General features: G+C 41.5%; 1 protein-coding gene across 8 annotated transcripts in view; it reads right to left on the reverse strand.

Moving 5' to 3' along the window:
* The window catches only part of OMA1 (OMA1 zinc metallopeptidase), a 40,689-nt gene extending 22,879 nt beyond the window's left edge, over positions 1-17,810 (reverse strand). Inside the window, exons 1-9 of one of the 8 annotated variants that reach the window (XM_061633189.1) lie at positions 17,316-17,541; positions 16,749-16,823; positions 15,853-15,915; positions 13,636-14,115; positions 9,591-9,819; positions 8,822-8,995; positions 7,643-7,750; positions 5,951-6,079; positions 2,448-2,522 (exon numbers count right to left, since the gene is read on the reverse strand). In XM_061633189.1, coding sequence (XP_061489173.1) covers positions 2,448-2,522; positions 5,951-6,079; positions 7,643-7,750; positions 8,822-8,995; positions 9,591-9,819; positions 13,636-14,087 — 1,167 coding nt within the window. In that variant the 5' untranslated portion in view covers positions 14,088-14,115; positions 15,853-15,915; positions 16,749-16,823; positions 17,316-17,541. Of the gene's footprint in view, positions 1-2,447; positions 2,523-5,950; positions 6,080-7,642; positions 7,751-8,821; positions 8,996-9,590; positions 9,820-13,635; positions 14,116-15,852; positions 15,916-16,393; positions 16,523-16,576; positions 17,543-17,726 lie in introns of those variants that run through there. The other 7 variants (XM_061633187.1, XM_061633188.1, XM_061633190.1 and 4 more) reach the window with 7 other exon arrangements.
* Positions 17,811-18,722: the final 912 nt, after the last annotated feature.

Here is an 18,722-nt window from a genome sequence, read left to right on the forward strand (position 1 = left end):
TCTAAACTCAGGATCATGGTTAAACTCTCTTGTGTGCGAATTATTTATTATTATTATTATTTATTACATTTGTATACCGCCCCATAGCTGAAGCTCTCTGGGCGGTTTACAACTATTAAAAACATTAAAAACAAATATACAGATATACAAATTTAAAAACACTTTTTAAAAAAAACAATTTAAAAACACATGCTAAAATGCCTGGGAGAAGAGGAAAGTCTTGACCTGGCGCCGAAAAGATAACAGTGTTGGTGCCAGGCGCACCTCGTCAGGCAGATCATTTGGGGGCTACCACTGAGAAAGCCCTCTCCCTTGTTGCCAGCCTCTGAGCTTCCCTCGGAGTAGGCACCCGGAGAAGGTTCGTGTCGGGAGTGGCGTTCCATCAAGTATTGTGGTCCCAAGCCATGTAAGACTTTATAGGTTAAAACCAACACTTTGAATCGAGCTCGGAAACATACAGGCAGCCAATGCAAGCGGGCCAGAATCAGTTTTACATGTTTAAACCGTCTGGTCCCTGTTACCAATCTGGCCGCTGTATTTTGCACAAGCTGAGCTTCCGAAATGTCTTCAAAGGCAGCCCCACATAGAGTGCATTGCAGTAATCTAACTTGGAGGTTACCACAGAATGGACAACTGAAGCCAGGTTATCCCTGTCCAGATAGGGGCACAGCTGGGCCACCAACCAAAGTTGGTAGAAGGCACTCTGTGCCACCAAGCCTACCTGAGCCTCAAGTGACAGAGATGGTTCTAGGAGAACCCTCAAGCTACGAACCTGCTCCTTCAAGGGGGAGTGCAACCCCGTCCAGGACAGGTTGGACATCCACCATCCGGTCAGAAGAACCACCCACTAGCAGCATCTCAGTCTTGTCTGGATTGAGACTCAGTTTATTAGCCCTCATCCAGTCCACTGGTTCAGACACTGGTTCAGCACATTGACAGCCTCACCTGAAGAAAATGAAAAGGAGAAATAGAGCTGCGTGTCATCAGCATACTGATGGCAGCACACTCCAGAGCTCCAGATGACCACACCCAACGGTTTCATGTAGATGTTGAACAGCATGGGGGACAGACCTGGCCCCTGAGGAACCCCATACTGGAGAGTCCAGGGTGCCGAGCAATGCTCCCCAAGCACCACCTTCTGGAGGCGACCCGCCAAGTAGGAGCAGAACCACCGCCAAGCATTGCCTTCTGCTCCCAGATCAGCGAATCTCCCCAGAAGGATACCATGGTCGACGGTATCAAAAGCTGCTGAGAGATCAAGGAGAATCAGCAGAGTCACACTCCCCCTGTCTCTCTCCTGACAGAGGTCATCATATAGGGCGACCAAGGCTATTTCCGTGCCAAAACCAGGCCTGAAACCCAACTGAAATGTGAAGCAGGCTATTCTGTTTAGTGGATATTGTTACAGGTTTAAACCAATAGCTACATAACAGGCCCCAAAGCTTTTACCTCCTTTCCCTTTCAAACAAATATTATGGCTACAAGGCATCAACAGAATGATTTCTCAAAGAATTCACTTCAAGTTACATTTCTTCTCAAATATTTTTACCAACAGTATCACTTCTCCATCTCTCTTGCATTGGCTTAATGCCCAAGCAGCTTGCTTTCTAGGCTGTGATCTGAAGCCCCCAACTCTCCAGGGCAATGCCAGGTCTCCAAAGCATTGAACACAGAAGGACTAAGAGGTATGCATGCCATATTAAAGGCGTTTCTGTTTGTCCAGGCGATTGGTTCAGAAATTCTTGTGTGCCAGGTGTGTGGTTCTTTAGTTAATTATGCTGATGCTCTGCTGTATGTATTGTAATAAAGTAATTTTTCTATTTTTGTTTTATGCTTTATTGAAGATGGTTGTTTTAATGATTTATTATCTGAAGCTGCCCTGTGTTCCCAAATGAAAGTGGGATATAAAAAACAAGCAAATATTAACAAGGCAGTTTTCCCCCATGCAACCACCCTTTCAGTGCATGTTTAATTGTAATTCTCTCCTTCTGTCTTTCTTTTCACATAAACACTACCTATTTTTCTGTATCCTAAAAGGTAGAACATAAATAATCGTAACAAACAATGAAAGCCCTGGAAAGAAATCTGAAGATTTTTTTACCCAAAGAAATAAAAGTTAGTTATTGTGAATGGTACTGTTTATAAAATCTCTAAAATGCCTATGAATGTAAGCCACCAGTTAAGCTAGTCCCTCTCTGCGTGTTCTAATAATAACTTCTAATAAAAATGCACAACTTTCTTATATTAACACTAGGTGGCAGTGGTGCACAACTCTTGCAAAAATGAAACCGAATACATTTTTGGTATTTTGATGAGCCTTGTACTAAAATTCCAAATTGAAAGGCATTACAACTATGAATAGAGAACTATTTGTGAGGAAAAAAACACTCCACTTAAAATGAAGCAAAAGGAACCTTTGCTATCCTATTGCCAAAAACTGGTATTACCTTAGCAGCAAACTGAAGTCCAACTTTGTCAGCTTCTGCTTCTAATGTCCTGCTGTATGGCCTATCGAACAGCAACTAGAAGGACAGGGGAAGAAAAAAAACCAAAACTTTACTCTGAAATTAAAGTTAAGCATTTACAACTTACATGCAAAAACCAAGTTATAGTTGAAGGTTCCTTCTACCAACTCTTCTGCTAAGAATTTAGAGAAGAAACTGTAGTGGCTGTGCATTTCCTAGGGATTAAAACAGTTTCAACAGCAACTGCCTTAGCAGCATGACTCAGCAGCTAAACTCTGTGGTGCTCTATAGCTTGGTTCTAACTGCTACTGTGCTTCCCTAATTCTGAAAAAAAGGTTAATAGGTTTTGGGATTGTGGGGCAGAAGTAATTATCTAAAAAGCTGTTAAGTACTAGCAATACTTTGCATCTCTCTGGTCTACAACAGGCAGAATTATGGGATCTGCTCCAGCATTTTATATGTTAAAATAGGGACACTGTTGTGTATTAGTCGGTGGAGTTAAGAGAGGAGCTCTTCAGCATGGCCTGGCAAACAATGACATGGCCAGTACCAGCCACAAGTGAAAGAGGAAAATTCATGCAATCAGATGGGGTTAGAAGGCCACAGACTACAAATGCACATAAAGATACATCTGTGTACTATATAGCATTTGTACCATTTAGATGTCATTGGTCCCATTTCGCAGATGAGGAACACTGAGGCACAGCAATTCATGCCTACCTCAAGATGTCAGTGAATCCATGACAGAAAATTCTTAAGCAGAAATAATAAGAGTACCTCTGAGCATATGCAGAATGCTTTCCCCCTTGCATGTTAAAATTTTGTAATGCACAATGCAATACAAATATCAACAAATTATATCATCATGTAAAATAAAGTTTTCTTTATAACAGTGGAGCATGGGGATTAGAGTCAAGAGGGCAGTCAGGAGGGCAGAGAATAACTATAAAAACAAATGATTGTGAAAGAGAGATGCTCTCTTACCCCAAACACTAAAAGTCCTGCCCAACTGTAATCCACCTGCCACCCAGTTCCCAAAACATCATGAGAAACTGCCCACACATTTAGGCTTTGTACTACAATTTGAAAGATTGAAAAAAGTGGATAATAGGTTTTCTGTGCAGTTGCCCAATCAAAAGGAAGTTGTGGAAATGAAAGATACACACACACACACCTGGTTACTCCCTTCCATTGTACCCAAGTCTATTCAGTTTCCACCTTTCTCCTTTTTTCTTTTTACAAATTTGATCTTTCTCTTTGCTTCTTAACAATACTACCAAGGGGTTTTTTTTAACCCTACAGGGGTGGGGAACCTGTGACCCTCCATATTTTCTTGGGAACAACTCCCATCAGCCTCGTTGTGGCACCAGAAAAAAATTCAGGGGGGCACAGAAGGGGCAAAGTATATTTCTAGGTGGGTGAAATAGCGAGCTCCTTGTTGGGGGGGCCTTGTTCCACTGGCGTCCACACTGCATCAGCCCCAGTCTTAATGATCAGTGGTCAAGAATGATGGGTGCTGTAGTCCAACAACATCTGGAGGGCCACAGGATCCCCCATCCCTGATTTAGTTCTATAACTGAGCAAAGCCCTTTTGAATCAATTTCATATTTCCAATGGTATTTGAAGTTCATCATATTTTGCATGATTTCATAAACTTGTTCCCCTTTCTGTTTCAATGACACTGACAATAGTGACATTTGGACATTTTTAATCAACTCCTTTCACAATGTATTAATCTTGCAACAACACCTTCTTACCTGTTCATTAAAAACTTACATGTCACATGGCTATTCCCATGCACCAATGATCTTTTACTGTTATTTTATTGCACTAGTTTTATTTTGTAAAGCACCTTGTTATTTTTCACAATGAAAGGTGGTCTATAAATAATTTTAAATAAAATAAAAAATAAATTTGAGAACAATCTTTTGAGAGAGCTTCTGCAAATGGTCCGGCTCAGTAACTGTGGGTCATCAGAGATCACATTTAGTTATGTGGCTCCTTTAATTTTGAGTGTCACACTGGTAATAAAGACTAATGAAAGTCAATAATATGTTCTCCAAAATGTGAGAATGGAGTCACACAGTTAAATTTGTTTGGAACCACAGAGTAGTCATACAGACTTACAGCCTTTGCTTGAGAGGTTGCTAAGGAATATTTATTTAGTACAAATGACTTGCTAAAAGGAACAGCATCATACCCAGCCCAGGCAGCTGAAGAAACCAGGAAACAGCAATGGTAAGATCACTAGGTTTCTGCAACCCCAGAGGTTTTCCTGGTACGTCCCTTTTAAAGAAGAAAAGAAAAAGTGCTGCCACAGATATTTTCTGATTCTGAAACATGAATGAAAAGAAACTGCCAAATGTGACAAGCAGCAAAGAACTGGGTTTGGCAACTTGTGTACTATAAAGGAAGCCTGGTGCTGAAGTATCATTGATCATCCTGACAGTTCTCTCAGACATTTTAGGTTAGGTTACTGAACTGCCTTTTCCTACATCTCTGATTTTATTCCTGACTGGCAGGAAGTTCAAGAATAATAAGAAACTTCACAGGAAGAGCAGGACCATTTATTTTCTTCTCTGTTTCTGGTTAATGAGCCTTGTAGCACAGAGCCAAAAAAATAGCCACGTGGAAGGATCTCAGGGCATTCAAGATTTGGGATTGTTTGGGGAGATCTGTGGGTTTTGGAATGTTAAAATAGCACAATACTGGCTGCATAGATGTACAAAGAACAATACTGCATTTTAAACTGTTTTCTGGGTGATCAAGTGAACCTTCAAAAATTTGAAAGCAAAAAAGGAGAAGAAAGTTCTATAGCAAAATGCACACCATCCTCTAGAGAGTAAACATTGCAGGTGATGAATGCTACAGCAGAATTTAAATTATTGATTCTAGGTAAGTATGCTCCACTCAGTAGTATGCCTAGGGCCAGGAGAATGAGTTTATAAGGAAAATGTTTACTGGCTCATAGCAGCAGCTAGGGAAATAACATAGTACTCAATTTCCTAACATTCACTCCCAGCTTGCAACAGGCTGAAGTTTAGAAGCTAGCAGACAATATTTGTATCCTTCATGAATCAGTCCAATAGAGTTTTTTTAAGCTACTGGCCAATGCCTTATCTATGGCAGTATACATAACACACCCACACACTGACCTACCTCTGTTGTAACTTTGTCTTATTTTTAAACAAAGAGATCAAAATCTTCTTAATCACTCCCCATGGGGGAAAAGGCATGCCAAGGCTTGTAATTAGCTACTCATCCAGGCTGAACCACAGTTTCTTTCAGCATGTTAGATCCAGCGCTCAAGCTGACTTAAGGCAAGTATTCTGCCAGATAAGGTCCAGAGTCTATTAAATGCAGCATCCCATTTCTTACAGTGACCAGCATGCTTTGACACACAAAGACGCCTCACCCCCACCACAAAAGAAATCCCTTGATGCTGGAACTAGAATAAAATGCTCTGCAGGACTTGATTATCTTACCTCCTGAAACCTGGCCTGGATCCACTGGCCTATAATTGCTAGACTGTCTCTAGGACAGACAGCCCAAATCATTATGAGAAGAATGAGCGCCAGAAAATCCAAGAAATGTGCCAAGCTTGCCTTTTCTGCCTTAAAACAAGAAAAATGATATTTTTAAAACTATGTATTTATGTCCTAATCTCACATAAAGATATATAAGGTTTTCTATATTCAAAACAATCAGTTAATAACTTAACAAGACTCTTGCTGGGTCAGAGAAAAGGCCCATCTAGTCCAGGATCCTGTTCTTACAGTGACCTACCAGTTGCCAATGGGAAGCTATAAGCATTCTCCCCACTTACCGTTCCCAGCAACTGGTATTCAGAGGCATACTGCTTCCAACACCAGAGGTACAACACAGCCATCATTACTAGCAGCCACTGACAGCCTTATCCTCCATGAATTTGTCTAATCCTCTTTTAAAGACATCCAAGTTGATAACTACCATCATTACATCTTGTGGGAACAAATTCCATAGCTTAGCTATGCACTGTGTGAAGTAGCACTTTTTTCTGTCTGTCCTGAATCTTCCAACATTTAGCTTCATTGGATGACCCCAAGTTCTAGTTTTATGAGGGAGAAAAACTTGACTATCCACTTTCTCCACACCATGCATCATTTTACACACCTCTAACATATTTCCTCTAAGATGTTCTAAATGTTGCAATTTTTCCTTACAGAGATATTGCTCCAACCCCTTGATTATTTTGGTTGCCCTTTTCCGACCTTTACCAGCACCACAATATCCTTTGGGAGGCAAGGTGACCAGAACTGCACACAGCATTCCAAGTGTGGTGCATCATAGATTTATGAAACTGCATTATCATATTGGCAGTTCTATTTTCAATCTTTTTCCTAATGATCTTTTTCACAACCCCAAGGTTTCAATCCTGGTCAATCACTGGCAGTTCAGACCCCATTAGCATATATGCAAAATTAGAATTTTTTACACCATTGTGCATCACTTTTACACTTGCTTACACTGAATTACAACTGCCATTTTACTGCCCATTTACCCAGTCTGGAGAGAGCCTTTTGAAAATCCCCACAATCCTTTTTTGTTTTAAACACTCTGAACAATTTGGTACCAACAGCAAACCTGGCTACCTCACTGCTCATACCTATTCCAGATCTGCAGTTCAACTGCTAAAAGCATTCTTTGCCTCATATGCAAGCTACTGCATTTTTTGCAAATAAAGGACATACTGTCCAGTTCAAAACATTAGATTTATCTAGCCTTGTGAAAACAAATGGACTAAGGGAGCATATACAAACCCCTTTGTACCTAGTGTATGATCATGATATTATCATTACCAAAGGTAGTACACAAGTGCTGGCTACTGGCCCATTTTACAATAAGAGAAAACACAGAAAGTTATTACTGTAGCCACAAAACTGCTCCACCTTGTGATCTCATACAGTATTTGCAGCAATAGCAGTAGAGGCCAACTGGATCTTTCTGACAGCGAATCTTGGAGCGATTTAACAGAAGCATTTGCTGTCACAGCATTGGCAACAAAAGTAGCCTATGAACTTTGCTGAATAACTGCACTCAAATGTGGTGGTCTCCATGATGTTTGACTGTGACCGTAAACAAAAATTTAACTTCACAAGGGAAAACAAGAGTCAGTATTTAAAATGGAGAATACTTACAGCATGACCCAGCACAGCATGAGCAATTTCATGTCCCAAAATGAAAGACAGCTGATTGATATCTGACACTGCAGTTAGCATACCAGTGAAAACAAACACGTGTCCATTCTGCAGGAAAAAAAGGAAAAATATACCACAAATAAGCTGTTTCATGGAGTAATTCGAAGGTGACACCTGAACCCAAGGCAAGCTATTTGCTTACTGTTGCTATGTGCCTTCAAGTCGATTACAACTTATGGCAACCCTATGAATCAGTGACCTCCAAGAGCATCTGTCATGAACCACCCTGTTCAGATCCTGTAAGTTCAGGTCTGTGGCTCCCTTTATGGAATCAATTCATCTCTTGCTTGGTCTTCCTCTTTTTCTACTCCCTTCTGTTTTTCCCAGCATTATTGTCTTTTCTAGTGAATCAGGTCTTCTCATGATGTATCCAAAATATGATAACCTCAGTTTCATCATTTTAGCTTCTAGTGACAGTTCTGGTTTAATTTGTTCTAACACCCAATTATTTGCCTTTTTTGCAGTCCATGGTATGCACAAAGCTCTCCTCCAACACCATATTTCAAATGAGTTGATTTTTCTCTTATCCGCTTTTTTCACTGTCCAACTTTCACATCCATACACAGAGGTTGGGAATACCATGGTCTGAATGATCCTGACCACGTGTTCAGTGACACAGTGAACCCAAGGGAAGGGGGCTGCCAAATCCAAAGTTTCATCAGGCCAGCATTGGCAGAACAAGAGTGGGGGGGGCAGGAGAACAAAAAGAAAGGAAGCGTTTCTCCTTTTTTCCTCCATTTCTTCAGTACACTTTTTTGGGTGGCAGGGGAGGATTTTTCTTTCTGTTGATCCCCATGGGAGAGCAAATCAGTATGCCGACTTAAGGCTGGCATATTTTTTCCATGAATCCAGGTGTGCGTTGCATCCACTGGATCCAAAGCCTCCCCCAATCTTTTTGCTCTCTCAACTGCAACAGAAGAAATGGTGGAGAAAGGACAGTCACAGAGATTTCTGCAACAAGAGGGCCTCCATGGGCAGACCTTTTTCTCTACCCCAGAGAGGGAGATCCACAAAATTCTACGCCCCTGGGACACCATCTCCAGGGGCCATAGGATTGCGCTCTCAATAGCTTCTTTCCAAGTTATTATATCTTATATTTTGTTTTCATTTTTTACTTACTGGAAACACAAAAGCATTAATGTCTGGTCCTTCCACCACATGGATAGTCCATTTGAACTCAGAGACTTCTGGAACATCCTTGTTGCTGTCTGCTAGGTGAATAACAGCTTTTTTGACCACCTGGTAACGGGGGTCTCTTTCAGGTAACATTCTACTTTTAAATTCTTCTACCCACTGGAAGAAAAAGGGGAAGAAAAAGAGGACATAGCATACTGACTTCCTCAACACAATTAAAATTGCAATTAGATACAATATCCATGAATATCCATTGGAGAGAGGTTTTTGATACTATGAGGCAGTCTAATTCGGAGATGGAGGAGAAGATACACACGATGCTATATCTTGCTCAAGACAACGAATATTCTGTGGAATACAAATGTAAACATCTGCTTAAACAAAATGTTTAGCTTGTGAAAGGTGAACTAATTACAAGGAATACGTCAGTATTTTTTTATTTACTAACAAGCAATATTCATCTTTTTTGCGTAACAGGCATAAATCAAAGATTGAGCAGATAATCTCACACTAGTAACACTCTTTAAATACCCTTAAGAAAACTATCCTTAAATCTCAACTAGATGAGAAGGCCAAGTAAAACTGAACTTTTGCTTTGTATAAATCCCCATCTTCAATTACCAGCATCTTGAGTTAATAAGGGTCTGAAGTAACAAAGCTGAAGACAGTGAACTGTTACTACAAGTCAGATCAGATACTGCTGAGCAGGGGAGGAGAATTGTGTTTTTGTTTGCTTGTTTCAACAGCTACCTACCATGTTATACTCGATCTGGGACAATTCAGCAAACTGTTCTTTCCCAAACACCAGAAGTCGAGCACGTCCAGTGATTGGTGTCTCCTCCAAATGAGTAAAATAAAACAGGATAAATATAACTCCTAAACTACACAGACCCAGGGCTATCTTCCATTTATTTCTTCTTGTAGCTTCTTTAAATAGCTCCTTCTTGTCTGGAGGAAGTGCCTTCCACCATTTTCTTATGCTCCTGTAAGGCACAAATATTACAATGTTCAAGCAAGCCACAGCAAATAGCATCTGCCCTCTACTAGTGCACCCTCATCAGTGCTACCAGCATGGTGCTATCAAATGTAACAGCACAAGCAAAAATGCCCATAACAGGTAGGCTTGCCTATACAGCCACAGTACCAGCCCCCTGGCTGTGAAACAGGAGAGTACAAAACCACTGCATTTGAAATCATACTTGCCAAACTGAAGCTGTAAGATGCATTCTGGACAGGCTAAAGTACTATGTAAAAGCACCTTGGCCCAGTTCATACATCACATTAAACCACAGTTATAAACAAAGTACAGATTAATGTGAATGAGCAGTGTGTTAAAGGACAATATTCAAGCATTCTTACTCCTGATGTGCCACCGGGAAACAAGCCACAGTCCAAACATGGGCTTGTGGTTTGTTTCTTCCAAATAAACCATAAGCAGCAAGCAAAGAACAAACGTTGGTTACCACTTAAGGTTTGTTTGGAGAGAAACAAATCATGAGCCTGGGTCTGGACGTAATGACAAGTCAGACTGGCTTGTCTTCCAACAGCACAGCAACAGCAGGAACAGGGGAGGAGCAGAGTGACAACTTTTCAGCAGCATGCACTAGTATGTTGGATGTTCACATTAAACTATAATTTGTCCTTAATTATGATTTAATGGGACATGTGAACCAGGCCATTACTACAACAAGCATTGAGACTGCAGCAATGTATATTTTGACAAATCACTCCCTAAAATAGTGAAACAGATATGCTGCATGCTCTTGCACTACCTATAAGCATGGGAGAAATGGGGAATTAGGGAGACACTGTAGGTTTGCTGAAAAACCTTGGTTGGGTTGGGGAACCCTCATGTCTCAATAAAGCCTTCCCAAAATAGGAAAGTTGATTAGTTATGCATTACAAGGACTCAGAAATTAGGAATGGCAGCTGAGGGCTGTGCATAAATACAACAAGAAATAGAGCAGATGTAGGAAAGGGGTAGGCTGAATGGAAAATGAGAAAAGTAATCTGTTGAACCAGAATATAAGGAAGGTGTGGTAAGCAACGAGGATGAAACCACAGTCACTGTCCATAGCAAATACATGACCAGCTTAATGTTTGATATCTACAATGCTCTGCACATATCCACAACTGGATAGGAAACCGTAAAACCAGGTGAACAGGATACATTTGTGCAAGCAGCTGCCCACTGAGCTAGGGGTTTGCAGAGTCTTTCTTCGGAACATAATAAACCCATAGCTGGATCAGTGGGCTTTTAAGGTGTTCAGCTTAGCAAAACAGCTATTAATGCAATACAATCAAGTAAAAAAAATTAAAAGACAAACTATATGATTATTTTGCTAAACAGGGAGACGGACAGAACCTATGTAGCACACACATTTGTACAGAAAGAACTTCCATTTCAAATGAAGAAAAAGCAAAACAGAGGTACTGTATCAATGGCTGCTGGTTGCTTCAGCACCTTGGACAACTCTTTGAAAGTTTGGACTAAAACCCAGAGTGGATTCCAATGCCTCACTGACATGGAGCCACCACTGATTATAGTGACAGGCAAGGGACAACTTGACAAAACGTGGGGAGGGCTGCTAAACTGAAATTTTAGAAACCAAAGGGTAGGTTAAATAATCAAAAGCTACTCTCCTTTTTAACTTTTTGTTTAAGTTAACTTTTACAGATTTAAAACCTGGCTTCAATAAAACTTATTTGAGAATAGAAAAGGAGAGCAAAAAGGAAAGTCAAAACAAAAATTGAATACATATTAAAAGGTTGAGAAAACGTTAACTGTTACAGTTCATAAAAAGCATGTTCTGCTCTTGAGAATAAGAAAAACCACAAGTTTTACAGCACTGAAAATTATTTACAATAAAAAATGTATATTTTATAACCAAGAAAAAGGTTACAAATGGGGTGGGATTTACCACAGACACCATTTTCCATGGGGCCTAATTGGTATATACGATTTAAATCCAATAGATGGCTCCTCAAGCAGCAATAAAAAACCATATGGTAAAAGTACCAACATTGCACCATTTGTTGTTTGGCCTGCATAGTGAATATATAAAGCTTGTAGTCAGAATCCAGAGCTGTAAAACTAGTTCCAGGCACCAAGAGGACCTTATATCTGTTTTTCTCAAACAGCAGCTCTTTCTCTACGCCACAAGGCAAACTATTTTCAAAACTGGGAAAGAGTTCTAAAAGCAATTTGTTACATGGAACGGGGGAGAAAGGGAGTCAGCTTTTCAAGGTAAAAACAATCCACTGGGCTAGTGCAAGCCGCAACTTTCTAGATCGTGATCTATATTTACTAGAAAACTGTATTCATACTTGGTGATCAACATATTCTTCTTAAGACCATTTACGCAATCTCCAATCCAGAAAAACTGCTTAGAAGGTGAAGCAGCAGATGCACGCCCTTACCACTACTTGTAAAATGAAATGCAATGCAGCCATATATTTATGCCCTAGATTCTGAAATCCTTCTACTTCTTTCAAGAGATGGAAGATCTCAGGAACTGTGCAAAGGTGTGGCTTCATGGTTGTGCCACATGAGAATACATGCATAAGGGGGTGCTGCTGCCTGCCTATGAGCACATTGTATCTAAACTGGAGATTAACAGCCAAATTTAAAAGAAAAATGACTGGAGATATCATGTGTTCCTAATATTACAGTACAATACCAAAATTCAGTTTTTAACCAGTTGATTTCACAGAAGGGAAGGTCTGCAAAGCAAGCTCTATGAGCTAGGAAGGAAACTCAATGCATTGAGCCACTGTTAAAAACTTGAGAGAGGCAATTACTTCATTAGTGAAAATTACATAACAAGGTGTGTCTCAACAACAGAGTTAAATAAATTGTAAGTTTTATCTTATTATAAATAGGATACATATTTAAAAGACAATGTGTCTTACTACTGATATGTTTAAGAGAAAGATGCACTGTTCTGACAGTACACAACTAAAACCACAGGAAGAGCACTCTACATCAAAGCCACAAACTGGGTTGCCATTTCAGGCTAATCATATTTAGAGTACATTTATTTCTTCTGTGTTTCTCTCCACTGCCCTCCCCGAAAAGTGACTAATAATGTAATGTCCATTGAGAACTTCATAAATTTCAAACTGAGGAAGCGGCTGGCCCTTCAAGTAATCCAAACTTGATTAAGGTGTATGAAAATCCATTAAAAATGGCCAAAAAGCAGGGTCTGGTTTCAAGTTTTACAGACCTGGAACACACTTTTTTCCTGGGCCAAGAGGTGTCTGATCCCAGGCACTAGATGAATGGGCAGCATTCACTCTCTCCTGCTGCCCATCCTCTTTCAAGGAATAACAAGCCGTACTATCAGCCTAGTGTCAGTCTGCCTCTTCAGCCAGGAGATATTGCCCTTCAGGACCAGGGGCAGGGAAGGAGAAAGTACTACAATGCTATCCTTTGCTGGAGGAGACAGGTGAGATATTAATGTAGTGCTTTTTCCGCATAGGAAATGTACTTTAACATTTTTAATTGAAGCCAAGGAGAGCACCACATGCTATCCCAAGCTATCTCACCAGGCTTTAAAATAGTTGGGAGAAGCAACAGAGCTGAGACAGAAAAGAAATGGTCATTCTGACAAGCAGTCATTCTGACAGTCAGTTTTCACTGACTATCTGCAAGCCTCTTTAGCAATGTCATAAGTATGCCACAAACTTTACAGTATCATATAAAGCTTGTAAGATATCCTGTTATGCTTATATGTAAATCCCTACAACACTGCCTTGTACATTATAGCCTGTTTGCCCAGAACAATAACAATATTTACCTCCCAAGTATGATAGCAAGAAGTTTCTGAGCTGGCTTCAAGATTATCCACAAAATTGGAGCTGGAGCAGCCTTCAGTGCTGAAGATCCATGAAAAGGCCTGGAGATCTGGACCTCTGGAACAGTTCCAAATACCTCCTCTCCTCTTGCCCTTTGCTGAGAAAGAATGCAAAGCCTCCTAGAATAGCTGTGCGTGACTTTGCAAATTTCTGCATTCTTAGGATTCAAAAACCACCCTGGACTTTTATTGATGAAGTTTCTGTAAACATTGGAACTTTCAGTCATTAAGTACTGTCTTTTACTTTTCTTCCATGATGGGCACTTAACCATTTGATGCTGGTGTCCATTCAAGGCTTCACTGGAAAACTTGTAAGGATTAATGCACTTTCTCCAACTAGCCAAAGATGTCAGTCGAATTAACACACATTTCCTTGAGCCACCAAGTGAAGCCATCTCTCTCTCATGTGCTCAACTTGGGTATCTAAAGATTATCAGAATACATACAAAATTATTGCAATAGTAAATGATAGATACATGCAACAATGCTCTTTTTTAAAAAAATAAAAAAACAGAAACCAATACTGAGGAGAAAGTACTGGAAACACTTCAGCATGGGTCTACAAAGGTGCCAGGAGCAGTTGTTGAGGACAATGGTCCAGTTCAAACAATCATAGTTTATTAAACTGGGACCAAGCATCAGGGCCATGTACCTCGATTCTACAGTGTTGCTTCATTTCTGTCTTATATTAAGCCACTGTTCCCTGCTATGTCCCAAATTGGATAAATCTGTCAATGACAGTTAACAAGTCAGGATCATACCTGACAATAAGCCAGAGTTCTCCAGTTCAGACATAACGGGGAACTCAGACTTAATGAAATGCCAGAAATGAAGTGCCAAACAAACGTGGTAGAGGAGCAGAAGGTTAAAGGAGGTAGTGGTTTCCCTTCCCCCAATGCTAGTTCCCAACTGCATAAACCATTAAGAAACATTTCCTCCATTTTGGACAAAACCATGGCTTATGGAGACCAAAACCATAATCCAAACCAGGCCAATGTGTTGCACAGGACCTTTACATCAATGTGCTGCTTCACTCATACTCAGTTAGTGTACATTGTAGTGTGTCAGAGTGAGCCCTGCACTCTTTCTCCCAACAGGGCATGCCGATATGGGTCGGTTCTACTTATACAATACACTCACCCCATTTTTTAGGTGAAAGAATTGCATGTAAACCTGTTTCACATGTAGTGGGAGAGAAAATGTATAACCTACACATCTGGCCTCTGTGGGACATCAAGGATTGGAACCAAAATATGCACCCTAATGAAAGCCATTAGCATTTATTTTCTACATGAGATGGCTCGACTTCCTTAACCAAAACTGAGAATGGACACAGTGAAGTGATTACAGAGATGAAAAATTAATCTGAGTGTTATATGCCACTGCAGCTAATGCAGATCACAGTTCTAATTTTTAGCTGAATATTTTTCTGGTTGGGTAGTTCAAATCACTATATGAAATTCAGCACACACACATCCAACTTCCTTAGCATCCCTAGTCCATGGCCCTCTGCCTACCCCATCTACCTTGTTGCCTGTTCAGTGCCAGCAGCAGACTCCTTTCCTTAGGCCATGTTTCAACCACTTTTTACTTAACTCTCTACTTTGACTTCCCTGCCGAAGCGTTCAAATATCACCTCTGTCATTAAATCACTAGGTGTCTTCAGCCAACCCACAATCTCTCATCTTCATCCCCCATTCTCCATCTGCATGACGGCAACAATAATATTGATCTACCTGGCAGAGTTGTTGAAAGGACTATTTAGATAACCTAAGTGAAATGCTCCGAGGACTTGAAAGTGCTATATAAGCAGTAAGCATACCGATAGCCATTAAAAAAATTCCTCCTGCTTTGTTTACCATTTAAACCAGCCTTCCTCAACCTGGTGCCCTCCAGAAGTTTTGGGCTGCAATGCCTATCAGCTGCAGCCAGCCCAATTGTGCTAGCTGAGGCAGGTAGGTGTTGTAGTACAAATCTGGAGGGCACCAGGCTGTTCTAGCCCAGTGAAATAGTTATGGAGAACTCAAAAGCTTGCACATTATTCTGTAATATTTTGGATGGCCTCTTAAAAAAATGTTGCTCAGTACAGATTAACAATAACCAATACACTCATGTTCGATGAAAAACATGAAAACTGATGAAATGTACTGACTGTACTACCTTGCACACCAGGAGCCTACTTCCTAGGAGGGAAAGTGACGTTCAGGCTGATGTCAGAGACAGCTGCATAGAAAAAATGACACAAATAGGTGTGTTTTTAATTAAGACTGCCAGATCCAAACATTAAAAAGGGACAGTACAGAGGAGCAGGCAGTTGTACAATTGTACTTTTTCCCCCAGAAGTTAAAAAGAGCTATTGCTGTTTTACTCATATAACAGATTTTCTTCACCTGAATTCCATGCTGAATTTCCATTGCTAATTAAAATTAGCGAAAAAGTATTAAAACTACAATCATGATTATTCACATTAATTCCCGCCCCCTTTTCAATGCTCAAGAACGGTTGAATTAGAGATGCCAAACCAGTGACGCGAATGCAGATTCGCCCATTAAATGAAGTGTAACCAAAGGCGGCACCGCCCCCTTCCCCGTATATTTCACCTAGAAATATATTTTGTCCTTTCTGTGCCCCTCTCCAAATGTTTTTGTGGTGCCGCTACTGACAGTAACCCCCATGGTTTAGTCCCACGAGGCGGACTCACAGAAAGCAGGCCCTAGAAAGCCCGAGAGACAAATTGTTATATTGGTCAGTCTGTCTAATCGTGGTTTCAGCGAAATAAGCTTTGGACACTTTATTAAGTTCTAAAATGTAGAACTATACAAGTTTTATTTCAACTAATCTCGCGAGACTCTCACAGGCTGAAGTTACAGAAGCTTCCACCTACACTTGTCTACCCAGGCCGTCAGAGTCCAGGCTCCGCCCTCTCCTCCATCGCGAGCTATACGAGCAGGACCCAAGTTTCCCTTCAGCCGGCGCGTTATCAGAGAAGCAAGCGCAGAGAGCGTGCGGACGCGTCACATCCCTGCGGGTCCCACAACGCGCGAAGCTATCCGTACCTTCGGCGCCTACTCCTCAAACGTCAAAGGAATCCCAAAGTATAATAAAAGAGAGAACGGCACGTTCGACAGAATCTGTGCGGAAGACAGGAGGTGTGAGGGGAACACCTTACAACTAATACACATCTGGCAATATGCTCCAGTTTGCAGCGGGACACACACAAGCAGAGGAACCGGGAGAGGGCTTGAGCCGCGCCCGCAAGGTTGGGCTCCCCCCCCCGCCATCTTATTGCTTCTCCTACCAGGAACGACAGAACTATGCCAACTATGAAGTTGCAAGCTAAAGGCAGAGAGGAGTTGGGGAAAGTAGCAGATTTCTTTGCCCCTCGAATCCTGTGAGAGGCCTTCTGCTCTGGCTCCCTCTAGCCAGTGGGAAAGGGCAGGAGTTTAGAAAGGCCTGAGCAGAGGAGAACGCTACTCTCTTACCACCCGCCTAACCCTGGAGAGAAGAGGCTTCCGCATAAGTCGCTGTGCGTAAAGACGCAAAAGCCACCTCGGGGACCCTCTTAGTACGAGGAGGCGGGCTTTCAGCCCCCTTTCTGTTTATTCCAGGCCTTTGAAAGCTACCTCTTTTTCCTGCGCTGGACGGCCGAAACGGCCGCGCCCCTTTCCTTCTCTTCCGGGGTGAGGATGAAGTCAATCAATGACGGAGTTTCCCTCTTTCGTAGCCGAAAGAAAAACTCGTCTCCTACGCTCACCCCTCGCGGCGCCGGCGGCACGTAATTGTTGGTTGGGCAAAGCAGTTGCTCCCCTGAGGCGGGCGAGGAGCAAAAACTCGTTTACCGTGTGAGCTTTCCCTATACACGTGCACAACAGTGAGGCGGTAAAATGGGCTGTATCATTTCAAGGTGTAGGCGAGAGATTTTTCCCGTGCATTTGTTGTTCAAAACCTGCCTGCATTTTTTAAAACTATCTCAAAAGGGTGAAATACATTTTTAAAAATAAAACAAATATTCCAGACTGGCATCCCGCACCTACATTCGTTTGCCTGCTGTGCATATTTTTCAGTTGCATCAAGTTTTTGAGGATAGTAGAGCATTCAAAAATGTGGTTCCCTTCTTCCTGTCCGAAGTGATGAGGTCTACCGCATTAGTAGAATCAGGTTTACTTGCTGCATGCAGGGCCACGTGTAGCTCTATTTGCATGATAGCGTTATTAACACACCAGCACTTTATGGTCCTGGCAGGTGTACTGCTGGTGCAATGCTGGTTGCAGTATGCGCAAATAGGCACCAGTGCACGTGGCATATGTATTTAAATGTGACCGGGGGAGGATGGAAAATGACCATGTGTAACAGCTTTCCCATGCCCCTGTACAGTATAAATCAGGCAGCCCTTTCAAAGAACCTGTCTTTGTAGGTCTGTTCTAAGTTTGTGGAGTCCAAAGACTCTGAAGACAAGTCCTACAGAACAATGGAACGGAAGACGTCTTTGGTTTGAACTCAGACTCATAAACAACCTATTTCTTGTTGCAAGAGAGGACAGACTTTTCTTGGCCTGGATATCAGGATTCTGAAATGAGGGGAAAGACAAATATGTGTTTTTAGGGTGACTAGGGTATGACCAAACTGCACCCCAATGGGCCATAGTGAAGAAAGTACAAAGTTGGGTACTTTTAGTGGCTGTGGTGTCCAGAGTATACCCTGATTAGCAGCATGACAGTTATCCCAAGACAAAGAAAAGTTGATATAATGAACTTTCTGCTGCTTGGTCTGTCATCTACCAATATAGAACCCAATTTTAGTTATGAGCAAAGAAGGAATTGCAGGAACCAACCAGCTGGAAAAGGTGTTTTGGAGCAGAGAAGCGCTAGACTCTCATCTCTTAGCTCAAGGGTGGGGTACTTCAGCCCCCAGGCCTCATTTGGCCCAGCATGGATCATGGTTTCACCTGTGAGGCCATTTTCTGCAGACGACACCCTCCTGCCTCACATCTGACATCACATGTGACATCATGTGGGGCAGGTGAAGATGCA

The sequence above is a fragment of the Rhineura floridana genome, chromosome 6 (genome assembly GCF_030035675.1).
Source record: "Rhineura floridana isolate rRhiFlo1 chromosome 6, rRhiFlo1.hap2, whole genome shotgun sequence".
Taxonomy (NCBI): domain Eukaryota; kingdom Metazoa; phylum Chordata; class Lepidosauria; order Squamata; family Rhineuridae; genus Rhineura; species Rhineura floridana.